The 24,354-nt window shown below is 36.7% G+C and overlaps 1 protein-coding gene across 6 annotated transcripts in view; it reads right to left on the bottom strand.

The window, feature by feature from the left end:
- Positions 1–2,120: 2,120 nt before the first annotated feature.
- LOC116173128 (band 3 anion transport protein-like) overlaps positions 2,121–24,354 on the bottom strand; it is a 72,413-nt gene continuing 50,179 nt past the window's right edge. For 5 of the 6 annotated variants that reach the window (XM_031490412.1, XM_031490411.1, XM_031490410.1 and 2 more), the window contains 7 exons: positions 23,897–24,326; positions 11,700–11,973; positions 11,267–11,647; positions 11,030–11,152; positions 5,438–6,922; positions 5,136–5,392; positions 2,121–2,603 (listed from right to left, as the gene is read on the bottom strand). In XM_031490412.1, coding sequence (XP_031346272.1) covers positions 2,123–2,603; positions 5,136–5,392; positions 5,438–6,922; positions 11,030–11,152; positions 11,267–11,647; positions 11,700–11,973; positions 23,897–24,326 — 3,431 coding nt within the window. In that variant the 3' untranslated portion in view covers positions 2,121–2,122. The remainder of the gene's footprint in view (positions 2,604–5,135; positions 5,393–5,437; positions 6,923–11,029; positions 11,153–11,266; positions 11,648–11,699; positions 11,974–23,896; positions 24,327–24,354) is intronic. The other variant, XM_031490414.1, reaches the window with a different exon arrangement.

Raw genomic sequence — 24,354 nt, 5'->3', positions numbered from 1 at the left:
TTTTTTTACTATAAAAAATGTCATGACCACCGGAAAATGTCGTAAAACACCATTTCGGATGCAGAATTACAATATCTACATACTCTACTGGGTCTGATCTTGTTATACCTCGAAAAAAAATTTTGTCACATTTTTGGCCCGATTTCGCTCCACTATTAGGAAGTGACTTCTATTGCTCCCATGTGCAAGTCGGTCATGGATCTAGAGGTCTATATTAATGACAAGTTATTTTAAAGTTTCAAGCGAATATAGACGAGCGAGAAACAAAAGGACGGACAGAAAGTTCGAATGACCGAAATTTAATCAGTTAGTTCCTTGACCATTGTCTATCCATTACTGAAAACAGAATTGGAAAATTCGAATGTTCGCGAATTATCATGTACCTACATAGACGTACGGACGGACAGCAAGGCCGAAATCATGAACAAGCTGGGTCGCTCCTTAATAATTACAACTGACAAAATTGCGTTGCTTTTAAATTTAATTACTGCAATTTTTTCCCATTTAAAAACGTTTGTTCTAGCTTCATACTTAAAATCCGAAACAACTCAGTGTGAATGGAGTACATCGTATTTTGTTTTAAAAAATTATTATTCGCATGCAGAGCGGAATAATAAAAAATTAATATTGTTCACGACAGTACCACAATCTACTTCCACCAATGATGAATATTTCACCTACGGAAGTGGAATAACGGTATTCGTAGCTCGGTGGGTGGCGTGATTTAAAGCATACTGAGAAGAAAGTCGGCTACGCGGCATAAATAAACTGTAATTTAATCAAATTCAGTATGTACATTTGAGCTGAAATGATAAAAAAAATGCCACCCGATGAACACGTTTCTTGAGACCACATACAAATTAACAACAAATACACAAAACAGCTACCCAAATATGGAAATTGGCCTTCGTTCCACTTTAATGTTTAACGATATACCAATAAATCAGCAGCAAACAAAGGGGTGTAAATATAGCATTTACAGCGAATTGCCGGCTAATAAACAATTATTTGACTTCTTAGCATGTGCTGAAATGAATGGTACAATTGATTGAGAAGAATCAAATGACGCTAAATAAATATGACATTAATTGATTAAATTGCTTTATATTAACTTCCCTCGATTTGTTACAGCATATTAACCGCGAACGTGCTTTTCGAACGGCACCGAGTAATCCATTTGGGCGAAACAATGCGACGTCAGGAAGTACACGAAAAATATCTTTCAGAAGTAGGGCAACTTTCGATCTTGTTAACAGTTCGGCTACAGCATGTTTGTTCACTTTATTTGGGAGGAAAACGAAAGCGCAATGCGTAGCTAAATTAATTTCATAAAAATCTTCTCCGGCAACTTAATTGAATAATTTGGAAGAATGGAATTTAGTTGCTTTTTCTTGTAGAATCAATCAAAAATGTAATTAAGTTAGGACAATGCACCGTAAACTGCTCATTTGTTCCAACCAGATGCGACGCATAAACGGAGTTCTTCACCCCGTCACGAAAAATCGAGTCCAGATTTAGAAACGTACCGTATAACATTCTAAAAACTTTCGATGGGCTTCTTTGCAAAAAATTTTAAATAGAAACATCCCATTTTCTCAAAGCTCCCTTCTATTAGGTAAGTTCAAAAAACACCTACTGTGTCAAAATAGATCCAAATTGTACGTAAAAAAACGTAACAATTGTGATATATCAGATATTAAAAGCTAATGCCTTATAGTTACAAAATTCCCCACTGACTAAAACAATAAAAACGGCAGATCGTAAACGTTTCACGCAGTAGAAACAGTTAAAGTGGTTAAATTAAAGTCACATCCTTACTGCCCATTGTTAGAAAAGCAATAATAAGCTTTAGAATTGAATTTATCGCAGTAATAAAATAAGTTGTATATGTTTTAGTGAATAACGAATAGAAAAAACTGCACGAAATTAAGATTAATTCAAAAAAGTTAATGTACTCTAGGCTAGTCAACTAATTGCATAACGGCGAAGATTGCTATATATGGAAAGTAATTATTTCATCCATGCCCACATGCAAATAAAATGTACAGTCACTGACACAATTACAGCTCTCCGATAGCTGAAGTTCAGTTCCGTTCAAAAATGTAATAAAGGAATACGCTATTTAAATAAATCGTGTACTGTAGACGACATTTAGAAAAGTAAAAAAAAAGGATCCTACCTTTCTGACGTAGGACGCAGCGGGATGATGTTTCGGCGGCATGAAGAACAACCTGATCCTATCGAAGAATTGTATTCCGTTGGTGGAGGCGACTCCCATGTAAAGGAATACTCCAAATAATACTGACATCGGGACCAATCGAAGAAGGGGTGACATCAATACAGAAACACCGATGAGTAGGGAAACGACGAACGCGGACACTCGCTGTTCCTTAACTTCTATGATGTGCGGCTTTTCGCCAGGCGCGTGCGTCCTGGACATGACGGTAACGGCTTGGACGTGAGCGACGGATCGGACGGTCGCGACGCACACCCATGGAGCGCCGATGAAGCCGCATCCGACGTTTAGTAGACAAATTAATACTATGTCTAGGTGGAAACCGCTGCCTTTCTTTAGCTTTCGTTCTGGCTTGTCGATGATTAATCTGAAACAAAAAGTATAAATGAAATTTTCGTCAACATTTGTGATTATTATTATACATCATATCCGGAGAAAGAATCGGTCCATGGTATTCCCTACCTGTCGTAAAACGCGACTAAAATGAAACCGAATGACTCCAGGGATAAGGAATCAACCCCCATCAAGTGCCAACGGCTTCATCGCGGAAAAGCAGTTTGGAGAAGGGCATCATCTTGTCTTTGTAGAGAAACCTCTCCAAAAGAGGGATGAACAACTAAAGTCAACGGCATAGCATGCATAAAGCAACTGGAAACCACTGGATTAAAGATCTATAGTTGACGGTGACAGAAACGAGAAACGAATACGCATATTAAGAAGAAAGAGAGGAGTACGATTAGATTAGGGGCGTGGAATGTTAGAACCTTTCCTCAAGGCGAAAAACTAGAAAACCTAAAAAGATAAATGCGAAGAACTAATTTGGACCTTATTGATGCCAGTGAAGTGAGATAGAGCGGACGTGCAGTAGAAAAAAGCAGAACATTTCACCTGCTATTTACAGTGGTGATAAAAAGAGTAAGAAAAGGAGTGGGGTTTATGGCGAATAAAAGGTGTACTAGCTGTAGTCAAGCCCGTTCGATTTATGTGCGGGATTAATCCCGCAAAAATCCTGAGGGCAGAGGGATCCCGGTATACAATTTATTATCGTTGTCAGGGATTAAGGTAAAGGTCCACCTTATAAGAAATTGTACCTATTGGTTTTTGTCTCAAAATTAAAACTCGCTTTTTATCCGAAGCTGCGGAAAAATAAGTTCAAGAAGCTCTCGAATAGACGTTGGAGTGGATTATCTTTTATGATCGTCTAAAGTAGGGTAGATTTGATTGGTCTTTTGTCTGCTCCCAAAACAAAGTCTTTTAAGAACATGTAAGTACGATCACAAAGCCTTTATTTATTGTATTCATTAAACAATTTGTCGGAGGAACTACTTCAATCCCAAGCATACTTCACACTAACATGTATCACTGCGATTGGATTGAAATTTGTTGTTAATTTGCACTTTTCTAAAGAACAATGAGTTCACGTGTCCTGATTTCTACGTAATGTTTATTGCGAGAACCGGGAACGCTCTTATTACATTATCTATTAGCTTTTATTGCAGAAGTCAAGTATATTCACTATTAGTGAATCCGCTCTTTTTATACAAAATTTACTATAAGAACGAATTTATCATTTTTGGTAAAAATTGAAGCTTAAATACAGGGACCACAACCAAATGTTTTCCTGAAAACTACGCATCCCAATAACTTCAAGATTAACATTTCTTTTTTAGTGTACTTTTTCCTATCTTGTACAATTTCGTGAAATTCCTGCATCAAGATTTTAGTGTGTCCTTTTGCGTAGAAATCAAGAACGAAGTAAATTTTTATCAAACACAAGAAAGTGTATGTACTACTACAATATTAGCTAACAATTAGAGTGCCCATAATAAATTCCCACCTTTTTATCTGATGATACAATAGATATTTCTCCTATATCAATGAACTAAAGCGGCATTAGCACCTCAAATAGTAGATAGTCTATCTTATCTTATTTTATTTTTGTATGTGCGTCCAGAAGATAAGATCGAGTCCAAATAGATAAAGAAAGCTTTCTTTTACTGCTGTATTATAAATTACCTTAGAGAAATGGTGTTCTTTCATAGGTTCAAAATCAAAGCTAAAGTCAAAATGTTTCCAAACACCTGATGATTAATTTTGAACCGTGATTTGATACATAGATGGTCTTGAAGGTAATTAAATATCATAAAAAAGCAAAACCTCTTTACATGACTGTGTGACAAAAATTGACAACGTCGCCTTTATTTGTACCGACCGCCTTTGAAGATTTAAAGTTGGTAACACTTTGAAAGTAGGATCTTTCAACTCTTATTCTGCTTATTAAGTCAAACAAAACCACCCAGTAATAATAAACCATCCACTTTGCAACAGTAAAGCTATCACTATTAGGGACAACAGAAAGAGAAAGTACACACACTCACAAATTCTGCCCAAGCTCTGTGGATTTGGGTACATTCAATTGCCGATTTTTCTAAATTTGACAAAATGTGCGAATAGGTTTCAGCCAGTTATAATGTTAAAATGGCCATTTTCTTCGCCTGCTATAAGAATTGTTCATTAAAAGCTCTGTGCAAATGATGGACTAAATTCATCCATCCAGGTGCTCGATGAAGATCCTGAAAATGGAGTGCCCAGTGCCCAAATGGGAACGGTGTCCCTTCCGCAAAAGTTCTTTGAAGCAGATGGCGCAGCTAAGCTGAATCTTTTATGCTGGACCAAGACTTGGACGATTCTGCTCCCTATGTGTTCCCGTCCGGGAAGATAACAATGGACGCAAAAAGGAAGTAAAAACTGTAAATTAACTCATAATTTGAAGTAAGCAAATCAAATTGGACCTCCCTCCACAATCAACTCACACGAGCTCTCTAATTTTGCTAATGTGGAGTAGCCCACTCCGCCCACTACACACAAAAATAAGTAAGCATAGTGGAGAAAAACTTACTCTGTAATATGCGTTTCCATGAACAGTAAAATGTAAACGAGCAGAGCCGGAACGCCTGCAGCGAAGGCAACCCACAATTCGATCGGTTGTAGCGTGCCTTTAGGGTCGACTAACCACCCGCGCACTTCTGGATTGGACGGAGTAAAACCTTTCGGAACGGTAAGCCTCTGCGTGTGAGTATTGGGAACGAAGTAATTGAGCGAAGCCATTATTACTATAGCGATCGGAACGCCAAAATCGCCCAGCGCTCTTCTAGCCTGTAAATTGATCTCTCATAATTGCACAACGCGATAAATACTTACATTGCGACCCAAAAACTGACTATTTCGAAACAGTAGCAGATAGTAGGCGATGGCAAACGTCCCCAATGATAAGATGGTACATAGCAGCGCGGTGTTTGGTTGGTTGAGGGGTCCAATAGAGTCATACAATGGCACGGATGGAGGAACTGATGAATTCTTGATGATAGCAGTAAGCTCACTTACATTTCTTGCAAAGAGGTTATCTGTTGTCGAGTTATACACGGTCTCGTTTAACTCCTGCATTAGATTGTTTAGGTTGTAGTAAGTCCCACGTAGAGGATGACGAGTGAACACCAATACTAAATTCATCACGCTCTCCACAATGTACAATAGAGAAATAAGAGCCGAAAAAATTTCCTCTGTGAACCTCGAAAACCACTTCACAAAGACGCTACCCTCAACAGAAGCAACCAGCAACGCAATTACTCCCAGCCATATGCCAATATAAAATCGAATTGTTAAGTAATCAATGCCGCTGCTCTTGCAAAACTGATACAAACTCTCGTCGAACAGCAGTAGAGGTCCAGTAGTTCCGACAATCACAAGCGGCTGTCCACCCAGAAGAGCGAAGATTAGTCCGGCGACCGAAGTTGCCACAAGAGTTTCTGATACTCCGATGAGATTCTGTGTTTTATCACTCATTAGACCACCAAAGGTTATGGCACCGGAAAGCGCCGCGAAATACATAAACAGAGCAGCTGCCGCGCATTGGGGATTCAACCCGCTTTTAAGATCAGACAAATAAAACGGGTACCTCCTTTTCAGGTCGTTAATCAGACCGCCGAAAGGTCTTCGAGTTCTCTCCAACGGATTCGGAAATGGGGGCTTCTTACCGCCATCGTCGCTTACCAACATCGGTTTCGCTACCTCGCCCACGGCCTTCTTTAAGGCGTCCTCTTTGCGTTTACGTATGCGCTCGCTTTTCGCTTTGATTTCTTCGATTGGAAGAAGCGCCTGCCGTTCCCAATCGCCCGGCGGCAATACGATCGAGTCGTCCAAAAACTCGTTAATCGCCGACAGGAGCGCCTTACGATTGTACGCCTCGTAGGCGATATTATGAAACTCGTGGTTCGCCATCAGAGTCGATATCGACCGCCCTACCTCGTGATAGTCGAGGTTGGCTCCCTTCGGACCTAGCAGTATGAAGATGAAACGCACTGGGATGTTAACTTCGATCAGTGATGGTATGTAGACTGCTTCGGCTAAACGGATAAAGGCGATGGCGGGTTGCTCCAAAAAATCAACGTCCCCGACGAGCACGCTGGTGCTTTGGGCGTCGGAAGGAATTCGCTTGAGGATGGGATCGTTCTGGGCTTTCTTCATATCTTCGCTGCTGATGGTGTACATTTCCTCTTTCATGTCTATGGACGTGTGATTATTTGGTAACAAATGCCCTTCGGACTCTACGTTTCGTCCAATCTTTTTGGAGCCGAAAGGGACGTCGATTTGATAGCTGGCTTTTCGCTTCTCCGCGTCGGAAAGGTTCTAGAATGAGACATTTTATATTAACTCAGTTGGGAGTAGAATAAGTGCTTCGCTGCGATACAGTCCCTAATTGGACTTAGCGGTTATTTAAATCAAAACGTGCAAAGATTAAAAACACAGACACAAAATGTGCATAATAGCGTGGAAAAACAAGTGTTGGTAAAGCGATAAATAGTGAGAGAAAAAACTACACGATACATATTTAATGAGACTACGGATTTGTCTAAAAAGCTTATTCGGAAAACCTGTAGAGCCAAAGTACTTTTTAAAATCAAAAAGAGCGTGCGACAGCAGAAAATGGGGTACGCCGTCACAACTCGAGCAGGTAATGAATTTATGGAAAATTGGCGAGCTTTATTAAAAGCACAGAGCGGTTTCGTTGTCCTAATACCGTCCTCGTAAAAACGAGAAATTATAACAATGAATTCTTTTCCCTTAACGTTCCCATCTTAATATTAAAAACAATACTGCAAAATAGGTAAGGGGATGGCATAAAATGAGGTATAATTTATACGACAGTCGTTGAAAACGCTTATGTATCTTCTCTAGTAAATTCATACCGAAAGGGTTTTGCTTACAGTGGATAAACAGAAAGAAAATAAATGGTTTGTTATTATCTGCGCGGAATTTCCTTAAATAATACCGCACTACAAACAAGGCAATAAAAGTTAATCTTGTTAGATAAATTTTCGAAATACCGCTTTTCTTAAACGTACCCTTCCTTCCTCATTATTGTCTTGATTTATTTGGGTATTAACTGTTTACTTAGCTACTTTCAGTGTTTCTTGAATTTATAGTTAGGAGAGAAGTACCTGAAACTAGGGAATATGAATAGGGACAGCATTTTATGAATGCAAATGACCTAAAAGCATATAGTACCACCACCCCCTATCACAAAACGCAAAAGAGCGTGAACCAACCAGAAATTTGAAAGGAGCCATGGATTCTATTCAATCCTTTCAGCAAGAAAATCTTTTTTTCGAAATTGGTTTCTAGTCTATAACTTTTGATTGAGAAGTCTGATCGAAAAACTACGAATTGATTCTACGCACCCAAATTGATAAGAAAAAGTGTTTTCCCGAGAAATTTTGGTGCAGTCGATTTTTTGTAAAAAAGGAAGGTTAAACACTGCCTTTTTTTGAACCCCGAAATAAAAATTGTTTCAGATCGACCCGGAAAAAATTTTTCTTATAGAATGTGGCCTGTAAAATCCATAATTTCAAACAGTTCCAAGATTGGGCTACTATTTCAAAAGTTACAGCCCTTTGAATTTTCTTTCGAAATTGGTTTCTAGTCGATAACTTTTGATTGAGAAGTCTGATCGAAAAAGTACGAATTGTTTTGGATTCTACGCACCAAAATTAATAAGAAAAAGTGTTTTCCGGAGAAATTTTGGTGCAGTCGATTTTTGGTAAAAAAGGAAGGTTATACACTGCCTTTTTTTGAGCCCCGAAAAAAAAATTGTCTCAGATCGACCCGGAAAAAATTTTTTCTTATAGAATGTGGCCTGTAGAATCCATAATTTCAAACAGTTCCAAGATTGGGCTACTAGTTCAAAAGTTACAGCCCTTTGAATTTTTTTTTGAAATTGGTTTCTAGTCTATAACTTTTGATTGAGAAGTCTGATCGAAAAAGTACGAATTGATTTGGATTCTACGCACCCAAATTAATAAGAAAAAGCGTTTTCCCGAGAAATTATATACACAGGGGCGGACTGGGTACTTACGGGCCATTAAAGTATTAGTGTAGTAATGAAGGTGGCGAGGGGGGGGGGGTTAGCTCTGAGGTGCACCACAAAAACATTTTAAAGCACTCCTTTCTCGAAAATCAATTACCATACAGTTTTTTTCAAATTCATTGTAAAACACTTCAATTAAAACAGAATTTTTTAACAACCTAACATCAACCCCAATTAGAGAAACGTGTTAATAATTTATTAATAGTGCAAGAAACTAAATACAGCACATACTTATAAATTTCCAACGGACCATTATGATCTACAGGCTAGGTGGCAATCGCCACCCGTCCGCCCCTGAAAATTATATATAATTAATCGCTAACAATTTCTGCGCCGTCCGAATGAAATATTGCGCCCTAACAGAAAATAAGCTATATCAAAAACTATATTATCAAATAATGACACAAAATTCAGGGTATCCCAACTAAATTCGCAGTTGGGAAGATTATTGTAACGTAAATTAATTACGTGATTTATTTGTTTACAATTGACTAAAACTAAATTTGTAAGTGTTAAAACGGATTAATTTATAACAGTAATTATTATTTATCACTCACAATTTATTACATAAACCGAGGGCGAGTTTAATACTTCACTTCCGTTTGTATTAATCGTTCATTAAAGTATTATGGAGAGATATTGGTTACTTAATTGATTCGCAAACGATATTAGAACTGTCTAAAGCACAATTCGATTTGCTTATATAGCAAACGACCATACTTCTCGAAAGTTCTCGAATCTTCTCGAAGAAACACGTCATATTTCCCGGAAAGAATGCATCACATCCGCTTTTAGTTTCTTACAGGTGTCTATAAGGACATCTAGAATATTGGCTACAGTATCAGAAAATGGCCTAAAAAGCTTAATTTTGATATGAACAAAACTTTACCATTTTGGCAATACACCACTTCCAAAATTTCATTGTAACGCTTCTAAAAATTTTGAAACGACATCTCTCAAGACACAAGTCTTCATAAGATTTAAAATGTGCACATGGTAATTATACAACGAACTACTATACCAGACGAAACATCACGTATCTCCATTATTCATATTCTATTAAGTTTTGGCTCCCCCTGCAGGCTCTTAATTAGTCACCAGTACAAAAGGCATAATTATGTAATACTTTCAAATATTTAAAATGTGCACAGTGTGAATTTGAAACACTTTATCACCATATCTTGAAACGGCATCTCTTAACTTTCAAAACTTCAAAGAATTTAAAATGTGCACATTGTAATGACATTATATGGAATTGTCAATGTAGTCATCATTTTGGATATTTCTTTGGTCAGACTGTGAGTACTCATTTTTTATTTCTTGAGATTTCTTGAATTCATTTATTCGTTTCGTTCTGTCCGTTCTGTACAAAAAAACTTTACGTCACCTTAGAATTTGTATTACAGGGTGGTTTTGTAATTCTGTTACTTTTGTTTGATAATACATTTTTGTAATCTCAGGTTGTTGTCATTGAATTATGTGTCAAATAGAAGTCCAATTTAAGATTCAGGTTCAATTCCATTCAAGTATTATGATTTTTCTTTTAAGTTTGTTGTACCCGGTTTCAAAAGTTACAGCGTTTCCGTTGGAATTTACAGAATTCAATTGCGGTATTTTATTTTAGTCTGAATGTGGTAATTGTGAGATAGCTAGATGAGTCCGTGCGGAATTGTTTTCTTTATTATTTTTTTATGTGCCCGAAGGTAAAGGTCATACCACTATATAAATAAAAATTAATGTCTGTCTGTCTGTCATTGTGGAATGGTTGGACCTATACCCGCAAAGGTTTCCGAGTTAGTAAAACACTTTTACGAAATACCCACGGGAACGGGAAAAACGGGAATTTACGTTTTTCGGTCAAAAAGAGACTTCACATTTAGAACATAGGTTTCTGGGAAAGTGTACTCCGAAAGAATTTCTCGAAGTTCCCACGAAAATGCCGAAAATTCCATGTTATGTATCTGAAAATGTTGATACCTGAGAACTACTCACGTAACCTCGTGAAATCGGAAGTTTGGGTTGGAAGAATGTTCTACTAAAATCCTCGAGAAGTTATGGGATATATTCGCTTCAATTTTCGGTGTGCAAATTTTCGTTCTTAATAACAATGACAGTATTCCCGAATATTTCCAAAAATATTGTAAAATTCGGTTGGAAATACTGACGCCTCACAACACTACCTACACTATGAACCGCAGTAAATCCAGATTTGTTAGGAAATGTTTCAAATGCTATGTGGTGGTCATGCAAGCTGCTAGAGTGTTAGTGCTTTAAAAAATGAACTACTACTGATGTTACGTTTGCAAACAAAAAAAGAAAGCGTACAAATGTCACAAAAAATCGATGCAATTTAATTACAAAAAAGTTACTTGTATGTAGGAAGAAATTGAGTGACGAGGTAATAAATGCTGAGGGCACAGAGGACCTTGTGTTAAACATACGGAACAACGAGAAGGTCTGTTTGAAATGCCATTCTCTTCCAGCCACTGGGACTGTAAGTGCAATCACCAATGATGTAATTATTCCAGAGATTCGAGTAAGATTAAGGCAGAAGAGTCAAAGAGTATATACTCTTGAACCCTTCAACGCCCCCTTAGTGGACTCACCTGCAAAGAAGTATAGCTCTGCTTTCTGCTAAACCGGAAACCCCTGTCATGGTGTTCGTTAACATGTCGATGTCTAAGTAATAAAATTCTCATCAGTGGTGCTTTGTCTTCCTCGCGTATCAAGTCTTCTTTGTATAGGTCTTCGCAAACTCGATACGCGATTCCGGGCAACTCCTTCTCTTCCATGTCCAAATTTACCAAACCTTCTTCTAAACACTTTCGCAAGTTCAAAAGCGAATGAAAACTCAAGGAAGCGACGTGCGGCTTGCCCCATCTATCCACACCCTCCTCCACGTCCTCTTCGTATTTAATCCATCGCGCCGTCTCCTTCCACTCGCGATCCTCATTACCGCCAAACAACTCGTCTAATTGCACGAAAATCTACAAAAGATCCGTGGTAACGGCGTTTAACAATTTTAAACTTATAACAAACCGCGTGTGGGCTATGGTCATACATTTTCTTCATAAGGGCTGCTTGGAAGTTATCCATTCCATCCTTTCTTCCGATGTGAACAATCGACGGTCTCGACGTCCTGTGTCGGCGTAAGGCTTTCGGGTCGTCGGAACGATGACTGTCCAATTGGTCACGGTCGGCTCCCTTGAGCCGTAAGTCCTCAGGTTGGGTGGAAACTCTGCGATTTTTCGGGTGCGCATTTGATTTTGTGGAGCTGTCTTGAAGCGAGTATTTTCGAGATTTTGAGTGTCGACTGTAACGAAACGGAACACATCATTTTGTTGACACACACGCAGTATTAGTAAATTGAAATGTTAATCAAAATCGTAACATAACGCAATGTCCAACGATTGAATTAAAAAGTGAAGAGGTGATTTTCCATTTGTGACTTACAAAATACACTGGACCAATGGCCATGTCCACAAACACATGGGATCCAGATAACAATTTAAAACCCCCTGAACACAAAATAAAACCGATTAAAAGAATTCGCAGCAGTTCAAGTCATCTTTAGGTGGACTGCAAATGCAACGAGTACTAAATTAAACCTCAGTTGTAACCACTGATAATAGAAATCAATGAACTTGACCTTGTTAACGTACAAAAATTATTCAATTACCTATTTGAAGATCGTTCAAGAAATCCGATCATCTCGGCAAACGCATTTTATGTTGTGCATGTGTAAATACACTATTAAGAAGCAATGCGGCTTTACGTTCGCGATTTGTATTTTTATATTGTACATAGTTTTCCAATTACGCTTTTATCGCAAAAATCGGTGCTTTCCTTAACCGAAAAAGGAAGAATTATTGCCGCAAATACGCAATAATTCGAGGGTGAAATTGGAATCAGCTATTTACCTACATGGCATCGATTATTATTAAAAATAGTCCTTCGAGCCGGATGAAAGTTTATCAGATGTGGATGGAAGCAAGAAAAATTAAAATCTGTGGCGTCGATCTAATAATCAATCATCGATCAATGTATAAGTAAACAACGAGCCTTCTAAGTAAGTAACCGTTCATCCACATCCCTTAAACGTAAATTCATTTCACTTTGTAACCTTTATGCTAATTTAAATTAAAAATTAGCTTTTGCTTGCTACCTGCCTTTTTGTCGTCGATTTGTTTACACAACTGTACCTATAATTTACGTTGTGATAGGTATTATTGTCGTCCATTTGTTCCGAAGTAAAAAAATCTTTCAATTACGTTATCAATAGGTAACCTAAGCTAAATTTTTAGCGCATTTTTGGTAACAAAAAGGAGCTTATCATTTCACTTTGTCCGGCTGGCTGGCTGGCTGGCTGGCTGGGTGGCTGGGCGGATTGAAAAACTTTTGATCTAGACATCGTAGAGAGGTCCGGTTTTTTGCATTATCTCCGTCTTGTCGAGTTATTGGCGCAATGGATATTCATTAAGCCCGTAGTGGTTGCGTTTAATTAGAATTTGCGAAATAACTAACGCCGCTTGAAAACTTGTCCGTGCGTATATCGATTTTAGGCCGATCCGATTGACGTAGAGGAATGGCTTTTTTATAAAATATACTTTTGGCATTGCCTAACTACGGTCACTAATATGACTTATCTAGGATAACTACTTCAAGGTGAAAACTAATCAAAATCATAACACGGTGATGAGTTTTACAGTTTGTGGTATAATTTTGGTTAAAATATCGTATCCAGGTCTGAGCGGTTTTTAGCGTAACACAACGAAGTTGAGGTAACGCTTATGTGCTCGTGTTTCCGTCTGTCCGTCCGCCCGTCCGTCCGTCCGTTCCATCGAGATCTCGGCCCCTGGGACACCTAGAGACTTCGGGTTTTCGCTAATTGATAGCTGCTATGGTCTATATTTGCCCATTTCAGACAGTTTTATTGCACTCTCTATTTTGCGCAGACTGCGCATTGCCAACTTTCTTATTTATGGAGATATTTCTTTGAAATTTTAACCACATATGCTTCTAGTAAAGGCAAACATTTCACACATAGTAAAAATTATGTAGACATGCGCAGTGACTGCGCAATGCGAACTTTCCTATTTACTGAGATTTTTCTTTGAAATTTTAACCACACATGCTTCTAGTAAAGGCAAACATTGCGCACATACTAAAAATTATGTGTGCGCATGCGCAGTCCCTGCGCAATGCCAACTTTCCTATTTATGGAGATATTTCTTTGAAATTGAACCACAGATGCTTCTAGTAAAGGCAAACATTTCGCAAATAGTAAAAATTATGTGTAGGCATGCGCAGTGACTGCGCAATGCCAACTTTCTTATTTATGGAGATATTTCTTTGAAATTTGAACCACTGATGCTCCTAGTAAAGGCAACAACTTGTTGATTGCAGCGTTATCGGAGATCGGGGATTTCATTGAGGCAACTGAAGACGTCTTGATTATGGGAGACTTTAATTTCCCATTAACTGTCGGAAATCGGGTAGAGAAATTTCTTCAAGAGAAATTCAATATAGTGATCATCTCTCCCCGAACAGTGACAACGAATGGCGGAACAATAATTGACGGAGTTTTTGGCAAAATGGTCAACTACACTGTTGATTGTTCGGTTTACGAGTCGTACTGTTCATACCATCGTCCAATTATTATTAGAGTTCGTGAAAATTAATAAAGAAATATATGTTTGCATAAACCTTATTTTATAATTAAAATTTTCTGATAAAATACTGATTGCTAATGCAATACTGATCCGTCACGCCAAAAATGCGCTGAAGTCTCATCGATGCACATACGAGGACTTTTGTAATTTTTTAATTTGTTCGTCGCGATAGCACAAAGCCTCAAGTGGCGTGCATTTCCATTCGTAATTTTCACCATTTCGTTTTGTACGTTCCTTTGTTTGGTTTTCGTTTTGTATAGCGCCCATTTCGTTTCGTAATCCAGTAAGGATTCTCTCATTAGAGAACGTGCCCAATTAAAAGCTTAACTAGATTTGAAACATTTCTCACAAAATTTAACACTAATGAGCTCCACATTGTGCCTCAAGCAAAAATCCTTCAAATTCAAAGTACTTCGTTATTGCCGGAATTTAATAGCGTTCAATCAAACATACATCGCTAAAGCCATTTGGCTGGCCGCTGCATAAATATATTCTCTGTCAACTTAAGACTTAATTTTTTTATCAATTTGCTACAAGAAGCAATTAAAACATGGAATATCTGGGAAACCGTTTGAAGCAGCCTTTGACATTTTGTATCAAATTAAAGGTCTCGGAAAAAGGAAAACAACACTGAAGAAAAAAATGGTGGGTACCATTTGAAAAAAATGGAGATAGAAATTTAGACGGTTACGCATACCCTAAGAAAATTCGATCTTTCCTTAATAAAGCAGTGGCAACTGTTTTGCAATATCTCTTACCGTTTTCGAATAATAACTTTTTAAAATTACCACTGATGCAAATTCAATTTTTGACATAAAAACTTGAATATCGACGAAGCTCTTGGAGGAAGTATCGTTGTACTCAAAATTCGACGTATAGAGTCCAAAAATGTAGATAAAATAGGGGGTTCCTATTTAAAGTAACAAAGTTGATGGCTACTTCCGGTATTTGCGGAAGTGGCACCATCTTGAAAACATTTTAGTTCAATTAATCACGTGCCAAAACCCTTAAGGGACTTATCAGTTTAGTTTCATTTTCAAAGGTTCTCCACATCCTTTTAATTAATTTGTTTAATGACAGAAGTAAACATATTTTTCATAATTAATTTGATTTACGTAAGTTATAAAATTGGAGCAATGAAACTCGAAACCTTTCCCATATAATTTTATTCATGATAAGTTAATGGCTACAGGCCATCATCAGGCGACTAAAAAGAGTTGACTTATAGTAAATTGAACACTTAAAGCGCTAAGTTACTATAAATTTATTAGGCAAGATGGAAAGTTAAATTACAACGCTTAAGACGAGTAAAGATAAAGGATAAAGGGTGAAACGCATTGTTTTTTATTTTTAACGGCCAGAGCCGGGTGCATTTAAGGCCGATTAAACCGGGGAGGTTATCCTAGTGTACAAGTCTTGTTGAGACAACTATCCGGAAGTTGAAGTTTTTTAACATTTGGGGTTTAAGTTGAAAACTTAACCTATAAATAAACAGAGTTAAAAATAAATGGTCTAAAGCTACTTTCATGTTCATGTCGGAAAAGGGGGAAAATGTATAAAACTTATAAAAGTGTTGAGATGACTACATATTTGTAAGATTACAATAAGAATTTAAAGTTCATGATCATGCAGAAGACATGTCTGGAAATAGTTAAAGAGGAAACTGACATATCGGCAAATTTTAAAAGGGAATTTATGTTATAGGGTGTGTTGAAATTATTATAAAAACAGAACTATTACAATAAATGCGAAGCGAAGGAGGATTTGGTGGAAGAGGAATTGATTTTTTGTACTACGTGGATTAAATCAACGTATTGTGTCGTCCAAAATGTCACTTTTTCACCCGGAGGGAGAAAAACGCGACGCGGGACAAAATGTGACACTACACACTGAATTGTCAAACACAATTTAATGATTAATGATTACCTTTATATGTACATTTTTATTTTTGTACCATATTTTACATTTATACCCTTTTCCATTCGAATTTGGGAGGGTGTAGGTTTCCTTACCTATAGCTTATTCTTTGGAATTTTAAACGATCATTTCTACGCTGTAGGTTTAAACCAGAGCTGGGCAGAATACTTTCAAAAAGTATGTGAATACTAAATAGTAAATACTTTACACTAACAAATCAAAGGTACTAAATACTTTTACGTCCAGCACAAGCGAATACTAGATACAGTTACATTGAAAAGAATTCAAATACTTTAAAAAATAAGTATTCAAATACTTTAGAATGTATTCGAATACTTTCAAAAGTATTCGAATACTTTGTAAAGTATTTCATTACCTTACTTTAAAAAGTATTCGAATACTTGTCACTCCAATATATACATTAAAAATTTAAAATAGTATACTACTTAAAAAATCAAGTTATACTTTGTATGGGGTTAGCTTTTCTTATATACATATCTATTGTTATATACAAATTTAAGGGGAGTAAAAGCGTAGTATTATTATTATTATTATTATTATACCAGGACCTTTCTTATACCAGTTACATCCTTAAGAATACGTGTACCAGTTTTCAAAGCGTCGCTCGTGCACATGATACGTTCGCCTTTCTGAAATTAATCCTAGCGATTTTGGAACAGATCCTTTATTGACCATCCGGCGTTTGTCCGTGAGCATGATAGTTTGTTTAAAAACGTGCGATCGCTTTGAAAATTGGTACACATGGTCATAAGCCTGGTCATAAGGATATAAGAAAGGTCCCTATTTGTTTTAAGTTACGTTGACTATCGAGTCAAAAAGTTTCACCCCAGGATCGTTCGGTATTCAGTTGTATCGGATTTTTATATTTGATTTTGTGACAATGGAAACTTTCCCTAAACATTTCTAAATTGTTCTCAAATATTTGAATAACTTAAAAGTACCTACTGCCTTTTTTTGAGGCCGGAAAAAAATTTGTCTGAGATCGACCGGAAAAAAATTTTTCTTATAGAATGTGGCCTGTAGAATCCATAATTTCAAACAGTTCCAAGATTGGGCTACTAGTTCCAAAGTTACAGCCCTTTGAATTTTCTTTCGAAATTGGTTTCTAGTCTATAACTTTTGATTGAGAAGTCTAATCGAAAAAGTACGAATTGGTTTGGATTCTACGCACCAAAATTAATAAGAAAAAGTGTTTTCCCGAGAAATTTTGGTGCAGTCGATTTTTGGTAAAAAAGGAAGGTTATACACTGCCTTTCTTTGAGCCCCGAAAAAAAAATTGTCTCAGATCGACCCGGAAAAAAATTTTCTTATAGAATGTGGCCTGTAGAATCCATAATTTCAAACAGCTCCAAGATTGGGCTACTAGTCCAAAAGTTACAGCCCTTTGAATTTTCTTTCGAAATTGGTTTCTAGTCTATAACTTTTGATTGAGAAGTCTGATCGAAAAAGTGCGAATTGTTTTGGATTCTACGCACCAAAATTAATAAGAAAAAGTGTTTTCCCGAGAAATTTTGGTGTAGTCGATTTTTGGTAAAAAAGGAAGCTTATACACTGCCTTCTTTTGAGGCCCGAAAAAAAAATTGTCTCAGATCGACCCGGAAAAAAAATTTCTTATAGAATGTGGCCTGTAAAATCCATAATTTCAAACAGTTCCAAGATTGGGCTACTAGTTCAAAAGTTAGTGTAGTCGATTTTTGGTAAAAAAGGAAGGTTAAGTATTCAAATACTATGCGAAGTATTCGAATACTTTACGAAGTATCCAAATACAGCTTTGAGTTACAAATACAAATACTGCTTCCATAAAAGTATTTAATTACAAAGTATTTGAATACTTTAAAGGATTTGAATACTAAAAAGTATTTACAAAATCATATACTGCCCAGCTTATTTATTACAAGGTATATTGTTCCTACAATCAACAAAAATTTTCTTTCCAATTTGCACTTAAACATTGAAATTGCTGTGGCTGATTACCGGAGTACAAAGAATAGCGTATACATATATACCACAGGACTAAAGTGCGTCCTAATCCCCCGGGTGCTTCTTGCCCGAAACGTAGTCTGCGCCTTCGCGATTAAAACACACACTTTAGTCCTTTGGTATAGGTATAATATACTATTAACACATTGGAAATGTTCATGGAGCCTTGTGGAGAATGTTCTCCCTGTCTGGGCAATGTATATGAAGATTTGTCGGGCAGTTAAGTTTGTAGATGCTGGATTTGTCTGTGAGGGGGATTTGGTCTTTGGTGTGTCAAAGGACTGATTTTAGATTGCTGTTCGCTTTAAAAATCACATATGTTGATGTTGTATTTATGGAAGATGTTTTGAAAACAGTGACAAAATTCCCCGATATAAGGTAGGTAATGCATGATAAGTGACCATAGTATTTTCACGCAAGGGAGTTAAAGATGTGTATGTGGATCTTAGATTTATGAAGAAGTTTAAATTAATTTTAAGGGTAATTGGTTTGAGAAGCTACCTGATAAATAATTTGGAGTTCCAAAAAGCTTAGGGTTCTAAGGGACTCTATTTCGAGGGTAAACTTTAAAATTTAGGATTTTTAAATCGGAGTCGTTATCGTCGAATATCACGAATATAATAATATAGTCTACATAGCGTTTATAAAATTTGAAGTGTTGTTCGATGGTAGGGAGTTTAGTGGTTTCTAGATTCGATAGAAATAATTAGCGAATAATGGGGAGAGGAGACTCGACTTTTGTATATGAAAAAGAAATTTTGGTTTAAGCATTGATCTCAATTGATTCAAAATTCGGAAGTTTCGTCTGAAGCAGTAGAATCTGAAAGTAAATTTGGACTATTCTGCATTCTCCGTAGGAAACAAATTAACTATATCAAAGGAAATAGGGGTTGGGATTCTGAAGTATTGATTTTTAAAGGTTCGTGGACAAATTGAATGGAGTAGGTTATTGAGTTAGGGGAAAAACGGGAAAGCTCGAGTATAATCAGAGAGAGTTCATGTACTGGTGTGTTGCAGAAAAAGACGATGAGTCGTATAGGGTTGTTGGGTTTGTGGATCATTGGAAGAGCATATAATCTAGGGATGGATGGGTTCATTAGGAGGAAAAAAGTGTATACTGAAGGTTAAATTCTGTTTTAATAATCCTTAAGAGTGAAAAAAATTTTCTAAAATTGACCGTGACATTGTTAAAGTTAATATTTGAGTTAATGAAATCATCACCACCTCCACTTTTTGGATATAATCTTTCTTGACCACTAAATCCACCATTATGACTTTTCGACGCTTCGTTGCTCGCAGAGGCAAACCTTCTCATGTCTATTCATGGTTCATAGTTCAAACTTCGTTGGCATAGTTTTTCGCGGACAAGCAGGATACTGTCGTTGACAGTTGTAGTTTAACCATAAGGTGTTGCATCGCATTTTATTTCTGCTGAGGAGGCCTATGGGAGCCAGCTATCAAGACAGTTAAAGATTATTTAAAACGTACTTTAGGTGATAACTTATACTTTCTCAAATTGAATCCATACTTAAATCCCGTCCACTTGTCTCCACTATCGTCAGATCCCAACGCGATGCTTAAAAGATTTGTATACCTAAGCGAATTTTTATATTGTACATAGTTTTTCCATTACATTTTTGTGTTTTCCCTAACCGCTAAAAAGGAAGAATGATTCCCACAAATAGGCAATAATCAGAGGGGAAAAAGCTATTTACCTACATGGCACCGACCATCATCACCCTCATAAACATAAATAACAAACATCCAGTATTCATTTACAATAACTCGCGCTATACCAAAATTAAGCAATTGTGTAGAATATTCGATTTCAGATATTCTGCGGTACCACGTTTTATATGTTTCGTAATGATCTATAGATTCTAGAATATTCCACAGTGATCTGGAATTCTCCATAAAGGCAGAGTAAAATTTTCATTGTGTAATAACGAATGGGTAAGTCGTCTGGATTGTATTCTCGAATGGTTTAGCTTTAGACACACAACGCGGTGTCCCCAATCGCACAGTATTCCAGTAATTAAAATCAAAATTCTTGCGATTTTCACGCCAATAAAGACATTTGTTGATTGCCGGATCATAAGACGTAATGTGTGAACTGAAATTTCATGCTTTCTCTAATAAGTATAAGGGTTGGTTAATTTTACTTCATCGAATAAATTTACTTAAACTACGTAATAGAAGCAATTCCATAACGGATTGTATAAATGCAGCATTGTGCGACGAAAAGGCGTCGAATCCTAACACCCCCAATAAAAAGTATTTCCGCTCCCACGATACCAAACGCAATGGAATTGATGAAATCAATCAAAGGACTATTGAAAAATGAAAATATCGAAGTTTCGAAATTTAGGGGTAATATTGAATTAACATTTCCAAATGACGGTATATTTCAACCCATCTTTTGTAAAATTTAATTCCCCCTTAAAAATGAACGTGACGGCTGGTGAGTTTTATAAGCTGTTCATCTTAAACAAGGCAATAAAAGGAAGCATAATAATAAAATCTCATCTCATTACATGAAAGAATGCCCCAATTCTTAGTTAAATGCGTTACAAGTTTTACAAGTCGTAGATATATTTATTAATTTTCTTACCTGAGTTGACAAACTCAAGACATGGCAAAAATCAACATGGCATATTTGATAACTATCACCCTCATATAGCAACACATTAACATTCTAAATGATTAAGGGCTGGTTATTTGATTTTTCCATCAACAGGAACAAAAGACGAGTGCATAGCATTTGTAACTTACACTATCTAACGAAATACCCATCAGAAAACTAAATGTGTAGATCAAGTGACAATCCACTTCTCGAAGCATTATTGCCTGACAACCCTCAATTTTACGTGATTTCCCTCATTACCTTAGTATAAGAGAGGCGACTGCACAAACATTATTTTCACAAAAAACGAGGACGCATTTATAAATGTTATTGGCGATAACGGATGATATGAGTATAGATTAAGTGTCAAGCAAGAACCCCAGACAACCCCTAAACTACATTTGCCCTATATAAGAATAAGGACTACGTTAAAAATTATTTTCACAAAAACTGAGGGTGCATATATCAATTTTATTCGCATTATTTAAAGGATGATATGTGTAAATTAAGTGTCCATCAACTTCGTGAATTGACAATCTTTAAATTTTACTTGGATTCCCTTCTTATAACTTTGAAAACGAGAGGCGATTACGTAAAAAAATATTATCACAAAAATTGAGGGTGCATATATCAGTTTTATTGGCGTGTTTTAAAGGATGATATGTATAGATTAAGGGCCGAACAACGTCGTGAATTTTTTCACGACGACCTCTAAATTGTTACCTTCATTCCCTAGTCACCTTTGCATAAGAACTACGTAAAAAAATATTTTCACAAAAACTGAGGCAACTCCTAAATATTTTACTTGTATTCTCTCACAACAAAACAGTTCTAATTATAATGTAAATTTGAATAATATGTACAATATTTTAATCAAAATGGAAGCCATATTTGAACACAAAAAATTCGCAAATGAAAAATCTTAAAACACTGAAATAATAAGGGATAGATACCTACGTTTAAGTAAGTAATATGATATATTCATTGCACTCTTGCGGGTGGCAAGTCGTTAAGCGCAAAAATGAGCGCGTTTCTATTAAATCAACCATTCCGATTAATAATGCAGGGGCCATTATCGGTTATTTATTAGCGTATAAATAATGGCCTAGGGCAGAGTTTATTAGAAACAATGAGTTAGATTTGCGGAGATCCAGAGAACAAAACATGTTCTAAATGAAAAATGATTTCTACTTGCACCCCCAATTATAGTTCTACAGTTTTTTTTTAAATTATCGTTTCCTTACTTAAAATATAACACTATAGAAACGCTAAAATCGCAAACTAACGGCTATAGGTCTGATTTTTGTAAATTTGTTAGGACTACTACCATTAGCGTATATCCAAGTTTGCAGCTTCGAAAGATCTCAAAAGCGGAGTGTCGGAAGAGGGTCTGCAAGAATTATATCCATTGGTGATGTCAAAAGAGCTTCGAAAACGAAGTGGGAAAATTCGATATTTTGGAGAATTTCTCTAGGGGCTTTTCTCTTTTTGCAATATAGCGCCTACAGTTTCTGTCCGGATTTAATGCAACAACAAATATTTTAATGCAAAAATTCTACAAAACGGCCATAATTAAAATGTTTTAAATTATTATTTTCGAGGACTACTAATAGTTTACTTAATTTTTTTTTAAATGGCATGATTATATTTTCTGATCGCTTTTAAAATAGCATGATTCGTTTTTTTCAAATATATGACAGTACTATTAATCTATTCGAAAACCGTATTTTCAAGAAGTGACACATTTAGCTTTGGTAATTATTCTACAGAGCAAGTCGTCATAGAAAGTGGTTTAAAATCTATTCCTCGATTGAGAAACTCTCAGCCCCAAATTTTGAACAAAAGCCGAATTCTTATTCGCAACAAATCGCTTAAGTAAAGAGCGAACGCCCTCACACTTTCGTTCAAATGTTGCGCAATGTTGGTCTCTACTAAATTTTTGCATAGGAAGCCATATTTGTTGCTTAGCTCAAATTTGGTGCACTCGTCGCAGGATCATAATTTAAAGAGATTTAAAGATACCAAATCGAATTTGTACACAAATTTCGTTGAGGAAATGGTAAAATGCACTTACTGTCTGAATGGTCGGGAACCAAATATCACAGTCTACGTTTGGGCCAGCATTTTCGAGCAGTGCTAGAACTTAAACGCGAATACCTGTAGTGTATAAAAGTTAAGTGTCGTGTACCCTGTACAGCCCCCCCCCCTCACCCGTGCCGGTAATTTAGTATACAATCATGCATAATTTCTCTGTAATTTCTTGTAATTTTGTCCAAATTTAATAATTTACTGGTAATCTTTTCTGTAAGTTCAGTAATTTTTGGACGAATTTAATAATTTTTTAAACTCAAATTGTTTGACAATTTTGAGTCATGGTTTTTATGATGTTTATAATAAACGATTGTGTGTTTTTGATGTTTATTGCGTTGATTGTTTATAAAAAAAAGTGTTCAGTTCTCCTAAGGCTGTAGGTAACCTAAACTCTCTATTTAAAAAAATGCAACTTGATATAAATCACCCTGTAACAATTACAATTTAGTTGGAAATATTTTTAGATTACACTCATAAGAGTCCTTCCACTCGCGTTAATAAACCCATAATGTTCCACCCACGCACTAATGGCCCACCCTGTATAGGCACCCACTCGCAAAAAGATAATAGTATTTCTGTTTCTCACTGCCCACAATCTTCCCACATTCACAAGAACTACTCTCCCGTGATGAATTAATTAGTCCACAATACTTTGAGATTGAAGACAATGACACTTTTAGTACTTTTGATGAGTCTACATTTTCAATAATTTTCAACCCCACTCCTATTTAAAATAGGTAAAGCCAAAAGGCGATGACTTTTGAGTTGGAACCAGATACACTGCTTAATGTACTTGTCTGTTTAATATTTGAGGTGCTTCGAAATTAAGAGCAAGCTCAAGATTAAGTTTGCAGCACCTTCAAGCTTAGAAGTTGTTGAACATTGCGCGTCACATTACTAGCAACTTGTGAACAAACGATTGATTTACTCACCTCCCTCTACGCCTACGTTCCTTAACGGGCGACATCTCTTCGGCGGTCTTCTCGCCGTTAACAAATTGAACCTTCCTGTCCGGCGTGTACTCGGGAGGGCTCCTATACCCACCTGGATCGGAAAGAATGCATTCAGATTCCGAGCTAATTGCGGTGAGATCATCGTCGTCGTTAAAATTAAACGGCGCGTAGTGCACCGTTTGATCGGAGTCGGTAATGTGGAAAATGGGCGAGCCAATACTGGGAGGTGTGTCGGATGAGGGGGAGAGAATTTTCGTTGTCGAACTCGGAGATTTTGGAATTGTCATGGGGGCGTCTACGGGTGTTAAATTCGTGTTGATATGTGACGACGTCGTAGTTTGACGTTTCAATGATGATCTCGATGGCTTTAGGGAGGCATGAGGATGGGGGTAGCTTTCCGTTCGATGTACTGAAATAGAATAGGTGTAACTGAGTTA

The sequence above is a fragment of the Photinus pyralis genome, unplaced genomic scaffold (genome assembly GCF_008802855.1).
Source record: "Photinus pyralis isolate 1611_PpyrPB1 unplaced genomic scaffold, Ppyr1.3 Ppyr1.4_LG6, whole genome shotgun sequence".
NCBI lineage: Eukaryota > Metazoa > Arthropoda > Insecta > Coleoptera > Lampyridae > Photinus > Photinus pyralis.
This window is presented reverse-complemented; position numbering and strand designations above follow the sequence as displayed.